Source organism: Agrilus planipennis, unplaced genomic scaffold (genome assembly GCF_000699045.2).
Source record: "Agrilus planipennis isolate EAB-ADULT unplaced genomic scaffold, Apla_2.0 scaffold135, whole genome shotgun sequence".
NCBI classification, from domain to species: domain Eukaryota; kingdom Metazoa; phylum Arthropoda; class Insecta; order Coleoptera; family Buprestidae; genus Agrilus; species Agrilus planipennis.
Window position 1 is genome coordinate 796,942 of NW_020438876.1, and position 15,220 is coordinate 812,161.

Below are 15,220 nucleotides of genomic sequence, written 5' to 3' on the forward strand. Positions count from 1 at the left end.
TATTTGTATTTCCCGTTAGCTGATCGTTTATACGGTTTGTGATGAGTTCAATTTAGCCTGAAATGCTCGTAATATTTCTTATTATTTGGAAAATAAACGTGAACGTATCGCTAGCATTCAAAATGAGATATTGAATGCCACGTTATTGCTCGGTGAATGCTTATACCTTGCTGTCATTAAAAATTTTATTGCGGGAAAGCTAAACTCCATATAGGTAGGTAGGTATAACTTCTTTACGATATCTTTGGAAATCACACTGAATTTTTATTAAGAGGCAATGCTAGATACGAGACTTTCCAGAAAATTAAAGGTTTACAATTTTTCATTTACCTATACCAATACTGCGCTTCATTGAGATAATAAATTCTTTTGTATCACCAAGCATTTCAGTGTTTTTGTTGGTAGAATATGCAGCAAGGAATTCTCCTGTTTTTAACCTAACAATTATTAACTGCCGAACGTAATTTTTCTCAAACTATCAGTAAAAAATTACAAAGAAGTAATAGATATGAGGTTTATGAGATACATTTAGATTAATTATTTATTAACAAAGAAAAATTTTTTGAAGAAAACGGAATTCAGTAAGAAACCATGTTCTAAGTGGTTCGAACGTTTACGAAGAGAATTAGCCTTAATGAAGGTAGAGAGGAAAGTGACAGTTAGAATGAATTAGGTGTAATTTAGAGCGACAGATCCTGGATGCTTAAAAGGTCCTTAGATGATATTGTAGGTAATAGTTCAAAGACGCCAGGTGACTAATTGCAAGGAAAACATATATCTTCATTACAACTAAATATCAGCAAAATTGTTCGTGATTGTACGGGTGAAAAAAGTTAATAAAAAATGTCCTTATTGCTTCCAATTATTTAACTCATAAATATTAAAGAATGATGCTATTGAAATAAGAAATCAAAAAAGATTTGCATTTTGTATTTAAATACTTTTAAAAAACCATTTTGCACATCTCTAATATACAGTGGATTTCGGGTATAGCGACAACGAAGGGACCACTGTAATTTCGCCGTTATATCCAGAAGTCGTTACAGGCGAAGTTAAAGAAGATACAGACACACACTGTTTTTTAATTTTGAAACAATGTTCGCCTTTCAGTAAATGTACATTTAGAAGTCACTTATTCAAAAATTTACTAAACACAGTTGCTACTCAGAAACAGCGGTAAAGGTCACCCACACTTGTTAACTATTTGTGTGAATGTAAACAAAAGATAAGAAAGCTCTTTGCGTCTTTAGCGGCCGACTCCGGACGTTATATCCGCATGAGATTACTAGGGATTTGTTACAAATGATTCATTAAAAGCAGTCGCTACACCCGAACTCGGCGTTACATCCGAAGTCGCTATAGCCACATGCATTTTATACTAAAGTATGCTTTAAACTCAAGGGACTTACATATGACGTCGCTATAGCACAATGGTCGCTATAACCAAGGTCGTATTAAATGAAATGCACTGTATATACAGTCATGTGCATGTCTTTAAGCATATTTTGAAATTCTGATGAGCATTTGGTTCTAAACAATGACAAAATTAACAATACGAGAACAAAAGGTCCGCGTTCTATACAAGGAAATTAGTTAGCGATTCATTTATTATTGCACCCATTTCGACACAGTATAGCCAACCTTTCAACTGGTTGTCGGAGTGCATGCGTGCATTGTTCTCTGAAATCTGTGCCCCGTAATTGGAACAGCGGACATGTAATGGAGTACACGTAATTTATAAACGTACCTGTGTCGAGGTATAAATTTCTTGTTGAAATGCACCGGGGGTTGATGCACAACCTGCGCTCTTGACAAATGCAATTTGGAGCTTTTGTGCCGAATACCCGAGCTATTCCTGATTTCGCGAAACCACCTAAACTGAATGAAATAATAATTGTTCCCACTTGACGAGAGCTAAAACCGAGCACGAAAACCAAAATGGACCGTTTGCAATTAAACGTTTCGCTATTATTGAAATTTACGTTCACTCTGTTAACTGATTGTTATGTATACCGTTAGTAAGACAGGACGAATTTTTGTAATGTGCCACTAACTCATTTTGTATGTTTGGAATAAGTATTCTCCGGTAATTCGAGCGCGTTCGCCGCTGACTCGCAATGGACTCAAGTGCGCTCGCAATCGAACCGAGCGCGTTGGCCACTCATTCGCATTCGACTTGAGCGCGCTCGCCGCTGGCTCGCAATGAACTCAAGCGCGCCCGCAATCGAACCGAGCGCGTTGTCCAGTTACTCACAGTCGACTCGAGCGATCGCCGCTGACTCGCAATGAACTCAAGCGCGCTCGCAATCGAATCGAGCGCGTTGTCCAGTCTTGAGCGCTCGCCGCTGACTCGCAATGCACTCAAGAGCGCTCGCAGTTGAATGGAACGCGTTGTCCTGTAACTCGCGCATTCGTCATTGGCTCTCATGTTCATTGTAACAGAACTTTTGGTTTCTTATCAATTTAATGTAAGCCTTTAACAAATTATTTGCTACCTGTTTAAAAGATAAATAACGTAGTAGTAGTCACATTTAATTAGAAATGATTAAACACCTTGAACATTTACTCTTTGCACTAAAGCTGCCTTTGTGGAGGTAAAAGTCAACACTGAAGCCCCACTTATTCAGATAAACTGTCTAGCCGTAAGTACGCTTTTATTACGATAAATGAAAAGTTCATGTGAACATCGAACGTCTCAAGAAACTTTGCAAGATACATCATTTGAAAAGGGCAAAACGATTCGAAAGTTTCTAACGAAAAACTTGGGCATTCATTTTTCATTTTCAACGTAAACTCCATCGTGTCGTACCGTTGAAAATAAGATTTTTCGAGTGTTTTCGTACGCCCAAGTTCAATAATTTTCCCCGGCATCGTTGCTCCCTTTCTTATGCGACAACATACAAACAACTTCGCCCATAAAAAGTTAAAAACAAGTGCCATCAAGAGGGAAAATACGTCTGAATATATTATTATCCTGGGCCACTGTCAGCCCGAAGCAATCGCTTATAACATGTATCATTTTTCTTAGTGCAACGGAAAAGTAAGCGTCAAAATCCTCCATTACGAATGAAAAACAAAGATGAATAAAACAGAAGTACCAATAGTTGGGACGATCAGAATTGGCAAAGTAGACAATAAATTATCTCTGAGAATAGACGTGTCTTCTTTCTTGTTTCCACTTGGGGTTGTAGTCATTTGCAGCGTTTTAAACACGCCCTTGTTAACTGAAGAAATACTTCAAGAGTAATATAGATAAAGTGAAAAGAGATAACCGGATAATAATAGTACAGATGCTGGCAACGTGTTCAAATTCTGCTTGTCTCTTTTTGTTGCTCACCAATTGGTGTAATGTTATTCCTTCTTCTTTATTAGTATCCGCTGCAATTTCTACCTGGCATCTCTCTTCTATTATTACAATCTAATCTTGCAACGTCCGTCGTGAGTAAAAGTAGGCGTTCTGACAGCAACCGCTCTAGTCTAGATAATAAATTGAAGAAATTGAAGTATACATTCAGAAACGTATATGGAGCAGTCGGTTAATGTACTATAAATTTTTTGGAATTAAAGCTCAAAAGGGAACCAACATAAATGGAATTATCTGACAGCATAGATATCGAAAATTGCCTTCTATTTTTATATTAACTTTATAATGGATGCAAAATTTAAAAACAATCTTAAAAATAATGTTGCCTGAATCTCTAATTAATTAAGAAGCCTTAATAAAAAAAGGTACAGCAACGTCTTTTCCATCTAAGAAATGGGTAGCGACCTACTTCCGGGTAAATTCACCTGCAGCAAATCGCTTAAAGTAATTAGGTTGCCTGAAATATTTGCGTATTGCAAAGATCGTTGCTATATTTGGAAAAGTGCCAGCGGGACTCCTGAAAGAACTTGCCATTGCGAATATATTTTTAAACAAAGTATTTAATTGAAACTGAATGAAATCGAATCAATAAATAATCTGTAATTATTTGTTCCTAAAATAAAAGGTTTTTGAGGACGGCTTAAAAAAATTAGTTTATCGTTGGGATAAAAATGTATTCAGTTAAATGGAGATTATGTTAAAAAACTACATTGCAATATTGACGAAAATGAATAAAATAATAAAAATTATAGGTAAATTCCTAGAACTTTGGAAACATCCCTCTTGAAATCGACTAGTATACATTACGTTTACTTTCTCTAGCGATGTGCCCCTTCCAATGTCTCGGATGCGCGCTGGCGAAATCGTAGGTAGGGAAAAAAGCTCATACTCTCGACTCTTGTTAATTAAACATACTTTTTCATACAGTACCTGCCAAAAGTTTGTTCAATCATGAATAGTAGTGCGAGTCGAAAACAAGCGTTAAAGCCTTTAATATGTCTTCAAATATAAATAAACATCTCGTTGATATTTTCAGTAGTAAATGGTACCAATAACAGCACATTTGAGCAATGCAATTGTAGTTGATAAAATGGTCAATTTTTCCGTGCAGTACTGTACAGATTATACGCTCCTCACCGGTTAAGAATTTGGCTGAGAGTTGTCTCCTTCCATTTCCGGCCTAGTGCTGTTCTTTTCTACTTTGCGCCGGTCAAACTGAAGGTCACATCGCTACAGAAAGTAAACGAAGTATGCCACACATTTACTTAGAGAATAGAGAAACATTTTTGTAGTCACTGATGCTCCTACGTGTACGTACATTTATAAAGCGTGTTATTCATAATTCAGAAGACACAGCGAACTTAAACTGTCGTACGGGCTGAAAGTGAAACGTAACTAACGTATCTCATTGTGCTAGAGAGAGAGTGTATATATATACGTATTCAAAGAGCGTTCACGCAATACAGCCATTAAGGTCTTCCCAAATGGCGCAAGAAACCATTTTCCGCCGACATAATAACGGAAAGAGAACGAGACTTTCCTCAGTCATTTAATTTATAAAGCCGTATTGTTTTCGTCGGGGGTTAACAGCGTACGTATACCATGTAGCGACACGACCGAGCCTGATGTGAAGTTAATCCTGCAAATGCCATTTGCGAAGAGAAATGTCTGAGAAATCTAACACACACACACATATGCACACACGTGCCATATTTATATAACAAAGATATCCGACTTGATTCCTGCGGAACGGGATTTTGGCCCCTTTATGTTTGGTATAACTCGGTCTGATTCCACTAGGTGAAATTTTGTACAAACTTATTCTACCATTAGGTATAAATGATTTCCCCAAAAGCGGTAGTAGCTTAGCATTAAGAAATCCTTGTCATACTTAGTTGCAAATGATTCCGATCGGGTTTATGGGGAACATGCCGTTTGTCAGGAACCTGTTTAATTTTTATATCCCTGCACATTAAAAGTAGTACCTATAACAACCTTTCATGTTGGTTATATTAAACGTTGTAGCAGTTTTTCTCACTTCCGTATTCAATTAACATGACTGTACATACATCTGGACATATTCGCATAAAGGCGTGCATACACCAGATCACGAACACGTTCGAGACAACGCGATGTGAAACGCATACGTTCGGAGTGCAATGAAATAATAACGCGTTCGTTGCTTCGGCCGGATTCGTTCACAATTCTCGATGAGGCATGTCTTCGACCGGTTCGTCGTGCTTCGAACGTGTTCGTGTTCAGGTGTAAACGCACCTTAATATCGAATAATACTGATGCACTGATGCATTCCTGAATTCAGGTCCAATTTCAAGACTTGAAGGGACTAAATCTTGACTTTTATGTTCATAGGCATAGCATTCTCTGTAATGGTGCAATTTTTGGTTTTGTGATGCAAAAGAAATAGATTATTTTGTTTTCACAACAGAGGTAAACCTCGGTTTGGTTTCAGTCATTTTTTTTTTATAGCGTTATAAGTCACCAGTTTCGTCGCAATCGCATGAATGGTTTAAAAACGTATAGGAGACTAACAAAGAAACGTGCACACAAACATTCGTTTACATACATACATACACACATACATACATACATACATAAATACATACACACATACATATATAGTAGATTGCATTGCAGTAATTTCAAAATTATGTTGACTAAGCTAATGGCTATTTCAACTTCAACGTTATTGAATTAATGAAAAGCTTGTTTACTTGTCATTCATGCAACTGCAATACAAAAGCAATTTTCGGAGCGAAAATATTTATGCACAGAAAACTATACGGACTGATCTGTTGTCCTTATTTGAATGATTAATTTTCTCTTTTGCGACATATCGTGTTTCCGTCAACTAATTTGACGCATAACTGGCGTGGTCACAGTTTGTCATTCAATGTTGGCGTTTGGCCATATTTCGAAGTCAAATTCGGCGGAAAGGAAAGACAAAAAGATATCCCATTATTTTATAACTTTTTATCCAATAAACTAATTTAATAATCTATATACGCGTACATTTTTCATAATAAAAGGACTCGATATTATTTTCTATCGGAAGAATTAAATTTTCTACGATGTCAACCAATTAACACATTCAGTACCTACCAGAAGATCAAATGCCAAGTGAACTATTATCATAGATTTAAAAAAAAGTACACTAAAGCTTCTTTAGTCCTCCTGTGTCCGAAACAAGGAGACATATTGCGATCTATAGAATAGGCGGAGCCTAAAAAACATGGCGCAGATTAGGTACTATATTTCATAGTCCCCATAACGTAACATGCAACGGTGGATTTTCAAAATTATGTAAATCACAATATCTGATTGTCTCTTATTACTGTGACGCAAGCTTCTAGTTAACATTTCTTGTCTAATTTTTCAAATATAGTTAATTTTGATCAAGAAAAACACCATTTTATTATCCAGTTTTGAACGCAAAAAAATTTCATTTAGTTAAAGCTTTTTATGATTTTAATAAACAACTTTATGATCCACGTGCAGTATTCTCATGTAAATTTGCTCCTCGTTCAAGTTACAAGCTTTGCCGCAAGGTGGTGTAGGCCTGTCTGACGGATCCACAATAGCCTGAGTTAAAATAATTCTTTTATAACGTTATACATAAAAATGAGCTTACGTGTGTGAAGAAGTAGTAATAAACCTTCATCCCCCTGGCAGCCATGGACTCGGCAAAGAGATTCGAAGGGCATATAAAAAAGTAATCCCCAACCACGTCTCCAATCATTTTCTGATTGATGTATCCGTCATTCACGTGCTCCCAATCCGTGTACTGAAATTGAAATGAAGAAAAACTTTTGTATTGTAGCGAAAAGAGACGTGACAACTACTAGATGGCCATGCGGTGAAACGCGACGTGACGTACCGACAACAACGAAATTGCATCTTTTGCAGCCGTTGTAGGTTGTTTTCACGATTTTTCTGCACATTTCAAGTGTTAAATTCAGACAACAACAGCTTCCTGCAAGACGTGCATTTTCTTTACATCAGACAACTGTTATTATCAACGTCAAATTTACACTGATCTAATGAAGGGAAACTGTTTTGCTAAATTTTTACAAACTCTTACAGATCAAGTAAAGAACAATTTTGAAATTACGCATCAGAATAAAGACAACATTATATTCTTAAGAAATATTCAGTAAAAGGTTTAGATTTGGTTTATCTACCTATTAAATGTTAGTACCTAATCATACCTTGCCGAAAACTAAATTGTTTTTGTTGGTAATAGAAGAAAGTCAATAAAAAGTAGGTGAGATAGGCTATAGATAGAGATATATGAGAGGCAAAAACAGGAGTTAAAAGTAGCAGAAGTATTTCCTAAATCAGATTACTGTTCACAAATAGTTAAGGATGTGGGATGTTCTAGTTGTGGGTAAATGCGAAGCTTAGTTCAGGATACGAAATAATGGATAAACAGCTTGCAGCATTGTAATCCTGGTGTATCAATTTTAGTGGTTAAATTTATTTATTACTACCCCATGTGTGTATGTATTATTGTACATAAGTGTATCTATGTATAATTTTTTTCTCTAAGATATTATTTTACATTATCATTAGCGTAAATGATGACAAGATGTTTGCGTACCCCTTTATAAACATAATCTGCTATACACACACATATATATATATATATCCAACCCTTTATAACACAATTAGCTTGCTAAAAGCTGTTTTGGCTACGTGCTAAAATTGAACGCTAAATTTAATTTACGGGTTAAGAGAATTTGCATTATATTTAGACAAAATGTCGTTTTTGTTCCCAACCACCCAATCGATTCANACCAAGCTTTTAATTAATTCCCACCATTAATTTTAACTAAATAATAACTGGAACGTATAAACCCGATACGTTGTGGCGGAAGTTTTCGAAATTTTCCGATATTTATTAAACAATGTTATGATAGGGTCACGCAAACTGTTTCGTTTTAAAATCAAATAAAAAATTCTACCTAATAGAAATGGAAGTATTTTGTAATATTTTTAGTAGCTGCTTTTAACAATGATTTATTTCAGTTTTTTGTTGGTTGAAACAATAAAAGTCCAGCATGAACATCGAGCAGTGGTATAATTTTTAAAATGGACATCACATTTGACTATAAATCTGCAATTTAATACTTTTTCAAATGTTATAAAGTATAGGCATTATACATTGCAAAATTCTTTTTATAATAATCGGTTTATAATTGTAATTCTAAACAGCTTATTACGCTGTCAATAATTTTTCTCTTGAAAAATGGAAATGATATCGATTCTTGCATGACACTCTTCTCTGCTAAATCAGGCCTAATTTTATAAAAAATAATAACAAATGTATACTGGTAAATGCCTCAAGAATCCTATTTTTTTAGCTTCCCCAACTCACACCTGAAACATCCCATAAATTTATCATGAAATTGGAAGCTATAATAATAATAATTAAGGAATAATTCTATTAAAATAGGTACTATTAATTACCACCAAACATTTCTAGAATTTAATTTTGAATAACATACGTACATTCACTCAAATTAAAAATGATTTTAATTAGATTTGTCTTATAAATTATGAACTACGAGCTGCACATTCATTTTAATTAGCACACTTGCTAGCTAGGATGTTGACGTTATTTCACTGAACAAATACTGGCGATTGTAAACTGTTTTCCAGTTGCCCAAAATGTTTGTTTTTGATATGTAAACACCACTTTAATTAATATTTTTTCCATTTTTAATTTCCCTAGCTGAGCACGATGTTTATGTTGGGATAATGGTGGAGGGGGGGGGGTACTTTCTAAGCATGTGGATAGCCGACTGGGAACAGGGAGAAGTTCAGAGAGTTCCCTTATGTTTTTTTAGATTATGTGATTGAAATTGTGCCCCAAAAATTTACAGAAATGAAGATCTCGGTATACATAATTGAATTCCTGAAGGGAGGACACGTGGGTTGTTACAAAAGGGGTGGCAACGAGGGACGAAGTAGACAAAAAAGAGCATCAAATATCTTGATTGGTTCCCATTATTTTGGAAAAAGTTTCTGACTAAAACTTTATTATTTCGAAAGAAGAATTTATATTTTTCACTTTAGAGATGAAATGTGCGGGAAATTTAATAATCGGAAGTACCCTTGAAGCTAATTTGCTGTTTTATTCCAATTCACGTGACGGAATATAAAATAAGGCACTTTCGTCCTCTTCTTCTACCCCTATTTGTGATGGGCTATATACCTGTTTAAAAATGTAACCAAGGAGGTTAAAACAGAATTACATTCGAAAATTTTGTTAGTAGTTAAGCTGTGACACTTCAGCCTCAATCTCATGTATTTTCTTTTCAAGGTCATGTCGGCCATATTTGACAGCTGTCATCGTCAGCCATTATCCGAAGCAAATGGCAAAGCTGTAAAAGATGACTGACGATGACAAATGTCAAAGATGACAGCAGCAGGGGTGGGATGGGGGAATGTTAAGGTTAAATTGATCGAGAAGGACGAAAAAGGACTTTTATTGGAGAAAATACATGTAATATAGTACAGCACATTATCCGTCTCAGTGTAGGTATGACTTAGAATACAAATATTGATTAATGACATATTAAAGTAATAATAATTGATTTGATTGAAACGGTATGGCCCATACAACTAATAAAAGTTTATCTCGCAGTAAAAATCAAAGCTTACTCAAATATCAAGTTGGTTGATGATTATGATCCTTATCAGTTAATACCTAACTGTATAATTAACCGCCTAATTAAGAAACTGTAAAGGAATAGATTTTGCAGAATCAAATTCTTACACTAGATATTTTTGAAACGCATTTTCCTTTATAAAAATCCCTCGGGTTTTACCTGGAAAACAATGGCATCCTTCTCAAGTCTGCTCATGTTCTTGAATATTTGATTGATTATTTCATGGTACTTGTCTCGCTGCAAATAGCTCGGCCCGTCCTTTTCAAAGTAATCGATAAAATCGTAGAGGATAAAGTAGGTCCCTGAAACAAAAAGGAAACATCCATTATTCACTGCCCGAATGATTTATTAGGGCATAAATAATGATCATAAAACTCAAACGTAAGTACAGTCGGTTATATGATGTCGGTATGTATCTATCTCAAATATTGAACAAAAATTACTGCTACATTATTACAACTGATATTGGGAGCGAACATTTTTTTTTTGTTAATGACTTCGGAATTTCTCAAAGCAATCTTCACATTTCTGCACATAAATTGCATGAAACTTTTTTGAATAATTATCTGCCTTAATGTCATCGTATCTACTCAGGGTTCCATTCGCTTACATAATCTCTAAATAGAATTTAGATTCGGTTTAACGAAATGTCTAGAGGGTAGCAATAAAACTTGTGGTATTAGGTTTACAATACAATGTAGTTTATTCACTTACTACCTATAGGTAATTTAATTTAATAGTAATCAAAATGGAATTGAAATTTTATGAAATCTTTAACCTTTAAGCAACTGGTGGTAGATTAATAGTAATTTTAAACCAAAAAAAAAGAGGGTGCAGCAAGCTGCATGTACATATACTGTAGCCGGTGGTTTTATGATGTATTTTGTTTTCAGTGTAAAATCTCGTTGAGCATTAAAGCTGGTTAGTTATAGCGGAGGAGCAATTAAAACTTTTTCCATTAATCTAAGCTACTTTAATCACAACTGTAACTGCACTGGGCGGATAAGATCGATCACTTACATCCAAATCGCTGCGTTTCAAAGATGCATAAAAGTAAACCAAACAGTTTGAACGATTAGTCAAAACATACACGGGAAAATCATTTTAAAAATTAAAAGATATGGTAATGGTTAACTTAAATAATAAATAAATTCATCCAGGGTCTGCTAGCTTATCGGTACGAGCTACAGAACTGTCAAAGGACTCCTCTAGATCCTTACAGAAAACAGCCCCCTCCGTCGAAGTGTTTGAAACTTTGGATTCTGATAGTTCTCGACGTGTAAGTCAAAAATCTCGATAGGCGCTAAGTCGTAAAAATCTTTTTGAAATATGATCCCTTAAAGTTACTTCTTCAGTAAGGACTTTCAAGGTACAATTATACCTAAGTATTGAATACGTCTACATCTACATATGTTGATGTATTATACCTAATGCATATTATGGATGTGTCATGGTTTCGGACCAAGGATGGTAATGCACCCAGCAAAAGTGTAGTATTTATAGATAAAGTTGGTGTATGTAGAGGTGTAATCAGACACCAACATAGAGAATCTATAGTATCTGTAATTGTCTTTTGCCGACAGTCTTGTGTCAGATAAATTCTTTGGGCTTATGACCGAGGGCTGAACTAACCCACACGGGGTAGCTCTGCATACCCCTTCGAAAACCCATTTAGAAAATAGGAGATTAAACAGTTGTAGAAAACCCATTTCATTTGATCAGGGACGCCACTGAAAGGAATTATATTTTGTCACTAATATATCTAACTTATAACTTCAAGAATTTTCGTAATTCTCCCTGTTTAGGGTAAAAATGACGCTTGTAACCTAATACGCCTTTTGCAACCCTGTTTATCGTAAGGATCAAAGGGTGATGGGAATGAAAGGAATTGCTTTTGCCTATAAAGAACCAGAAATAGCGCGACGCGTCCCGACGCTCGCAAAACAAACGTGTATTTGGCGAGATTTAATTTGACCCAGTTTAGTGCTTTTACTGCCCTTGAGCACGCAATCGTTTAGTCCTTCAGTGGCGACCTAGGGTGCGTTTTGAGTTTCTATTTAATGTAAATAGTACGGGTTGAAAGACAATTGAATTTTTGTACATTGTAATTAATATCTAAAAACTCGAAACCTACTAAATGAGTACAGTGATGTTAATTGGAACATCATATAGGGTCAATTGAAAAGTCCCCGGCCTGACACATAGACGGCGGCACCAGAACTAAATCCATATGATTTTCAGTTAGTCCTAACCTTCAAAAGACGCGTCTATAAATTTGACGGCTGTCGGATCATTAGTTTGTGAATTATAGCATGTTTAGTGAAGCAACTTATGCTATTGTGAAAAAAATGGATAAAAAGGAATTTCGCGTGTTGATAAAATATTGCTTTTTGAAGGGAAAAAATACAGTTGAAGCAAAAACTTGGCTTGATAACGAATTTCCGGACACTGCCCCAGGAAAATCAGCCATCAAGGATTGGTATGCTAAGTTTAGACGTGGTGAAATGAGCACCGAAGACGGTGAACGCAGTGGACGCCCAAAAGAGGCTGTTACGGACGAAAACATTAAAGAAATCCGCAAAATGATTTTGAATGACCGTAAATTGAAATTGAATGAAATAGCAGACATTCTACAGATATCAACGGAACGTATACATCACATCGTTCACGAATATTTGGGTATGAGAAAACTCTGTGCAAAGTGGGTGCCGCGCGAGCTCACTTTTGACCAAAAACAACGACGAGTTGATGATTCAGAGCAGTGTTTGAAGATGATCACGCGTAATAAACCCGAGTTTTTGCGTCGATATGTGACAATGGATGAAACATGGCTCCATCATTTCACTCCGAAGTCCAATCGACAGTCATCGGAGTGGACTGCACACGATGAACCCGCAAAGTGTGCAAAAACGCAACAGTCGGCTGGCAAGGTTATGGCGTCTGTATTTTGGGATGCGCGTCGAATAATTTTCATTGACTACCTTGAAAAAGGAAGGACCATCAACAGCGACTATTACATAGCGTTATTGGACCGTTTGAAGGACGAAATCGCCGAGAAACGACCGCATTTGCAGAAAAAGAAAGTCCTGCTTCACCAAGACAATGCACCGTCTCACAAGTCAGTGAAAACGATGGCAAAAATTCATGAATTGGGCTTCGAATTGCTTCCGCATCCACCGTATTCTCCAGATCTGGCCCCCAGCGACTACTTCCTGTTCTCAGATCTCAAAAGAATGCTCGTTAGGGAAAAAATTTTCGTCGAATGAAGAGGTGATCGCTGAAACTGAGACCTATTTTGAAGCAAAGGACAAATCGTACTACAAAAATGGTATCGAAAAGTTGGAGGATCGCTATAATCAGTGTATCACCCTTGAAGGGAATTATGTTGAATAAAATAAACGAATTTTGCAAAAAAAATGTGTTTTACTATTTTAGGCCGGGGACTTTTCAATTGACCTGTTACATACGTTTGAGTGGGACTTTTCCATTATTTTGTTTTGTTTTGAGGCAATTTCTTACTTTTTCTTTGACGTATCTACCTACGCCCTTATAATTCCCAAATACTTCAATTTATATTCCAGTAACCTAATGAAAACGTACTACTTTTTGAGAGTTGTCTAAATTTAGTGTACTAAAATTAGAAAACAGCGAATTAGTTTTATTACAAGAATATAATGTCATGAAGAAGGAAATTTCCTTGAGATTATAAAAAAAACGAGTAAATCTTACCCACTCGAAATCAGTTTCTTAAACGTGGGCGACCCTTCCTTAGCTCACAACGACCTTTGCCCTTAAGATTCCACAAAAAAAGAGCAAGTACCTAACATTTTATTAAACGAGAAATACTTTACAGCAACTATTGACTTCAAATTTACCTTCATTTTTATTTGTTACCAAAAATCTAGGTGGATTTTTTCACAAGGAAATTGTAATAATAATACTTTGTTTGCATCATTAAATTGTAGGGTTCTTTGTTAAAATATTCCCTAAGTTTTGATTAAGTAAAACTCATTACTTCCTGTTCAAAATCCATTTAAAGCCCTATTAAAAGTATCGTCCTTAGTAAATTCCTCAATATTCATTTTTTATTTACAGAAACTGCAATTGCATTTTCCTTTTCCTTATTAAGCACGAACGTGTCCCAAGGACAAAAATGTCAAGGCGCCTGTCCTTTAATAATCCTTATATACAGGGTGGAATGTAGTTGAAAAGTTTTTATCATACTAAACATCTATATTGTGAAATTCCATAATTTTCTCCTTTTCATTAGTTTGAAGCTATAAATCAAAAACTGGTCATTTTTGGGACTTATGACCATTAAGACTTATTATAATCAAATTGATTCAAACAACATGTTGTTTAATTGGTGCACTAAAAGTCACACAAGAATATTGTTATGCAAGGGAAGAAACAGTAGGGAATGAGTGAATATGTTGATAGGGGACGAAAAATTAGAAAAAGTGGCTAATTTTCGGTATCTCGCAAGTCAGATAATTCAGGTTGGAAAGAGAAGTCACTTCTATGCTCGTGAACGGTTATTTTAGAAATTGGAAAAATTGGAGCGCGGCGCTGTACAGGTGCGAAACATGGACGGTGGGCGCGGCTGAAAACAGAAGGTTAGCGTTAGAAATGTGATGTTACATGATGAGCGTATTGTAGATAGAGAAAGTTAGAAATGAAGAGGTATTAGAAAGAATAGGAAAACAGAAGATACAATAACAAATAGGCGAGATATAGGTTGATAGGACACTTTCTCAAGCATGAAGAACTAGTTGATAGAGACATATTAAAAGCAGAAACAGAGGACTTAAGAAGTAGAGGTAGACTTAGATTAAATTACTGTTCGCAAATAGCCAACGATGTGGGATGTTCTAGATTGGCTTAGTATGGGAAAAAGTTGAAGGTGCGTGTTGAACCAGTCTTAGGACTGACGATCTTATGATGATGCACTAAAAGTTCAGTAACTTGACTGCATGGATTCAAGCTTGTTTATATGCGTGACGAGGTTTCGACTAAACGGCAGCTAAATGCACTGTGGTCGACTCTGTTTCAACTGCTCTAATGTGGAACCAATTTTCTGGCCTCTTACTGCAATTTGCAGCGTACACTTAAGTTGCCAGAAATTCCTGTTAATGGTCCGCTGAAGCGTCGACGTCGAGGTGCA

At 35.8% G+C, this 15,220-nt stretch overlaps 1 protein-coding gene and 1 long non-coding RNA gene across 3 annotated transcripts in view; one reads left to right on the plus strand and one right to left on the minus strand.

Annotated features, from left to right (window-relative positions):
• The window catches only part of LOC108738652, a 76,205-nt gene that overhangs the window by 16,282 nt on the left and 44,703 nt on the right, over positions 1–15,220 (plus strand). The gene's annotated exons all lie outside the window — the stretch shown is intronic.
• The window catches only part of LOC108738651 (acetylcholinesterase), a 54,241-nt gene that overhangs the window by 14,843 nt on the left and 24,178 nt on the right, over positions 1–15,220 (minus strand). For both annotated transcript variants that reach the window (XM_018472168.1, XM_018472167.1), the window contains 2 exons: positions 10,216–10,358; positions 7,014–7,166 (listed from right to left, as the gene is read on the minus strand). In XM_018472168.1, coding sequence (XP_018327670.1) covers positions 7,014–7,166; positions 10,216–10,358 — 296 coding nt within the window. The remainder of the gene's footprint in view (positions 1–7,013; positions 7,167–10,215; positions 10,359–15,220) is intronic.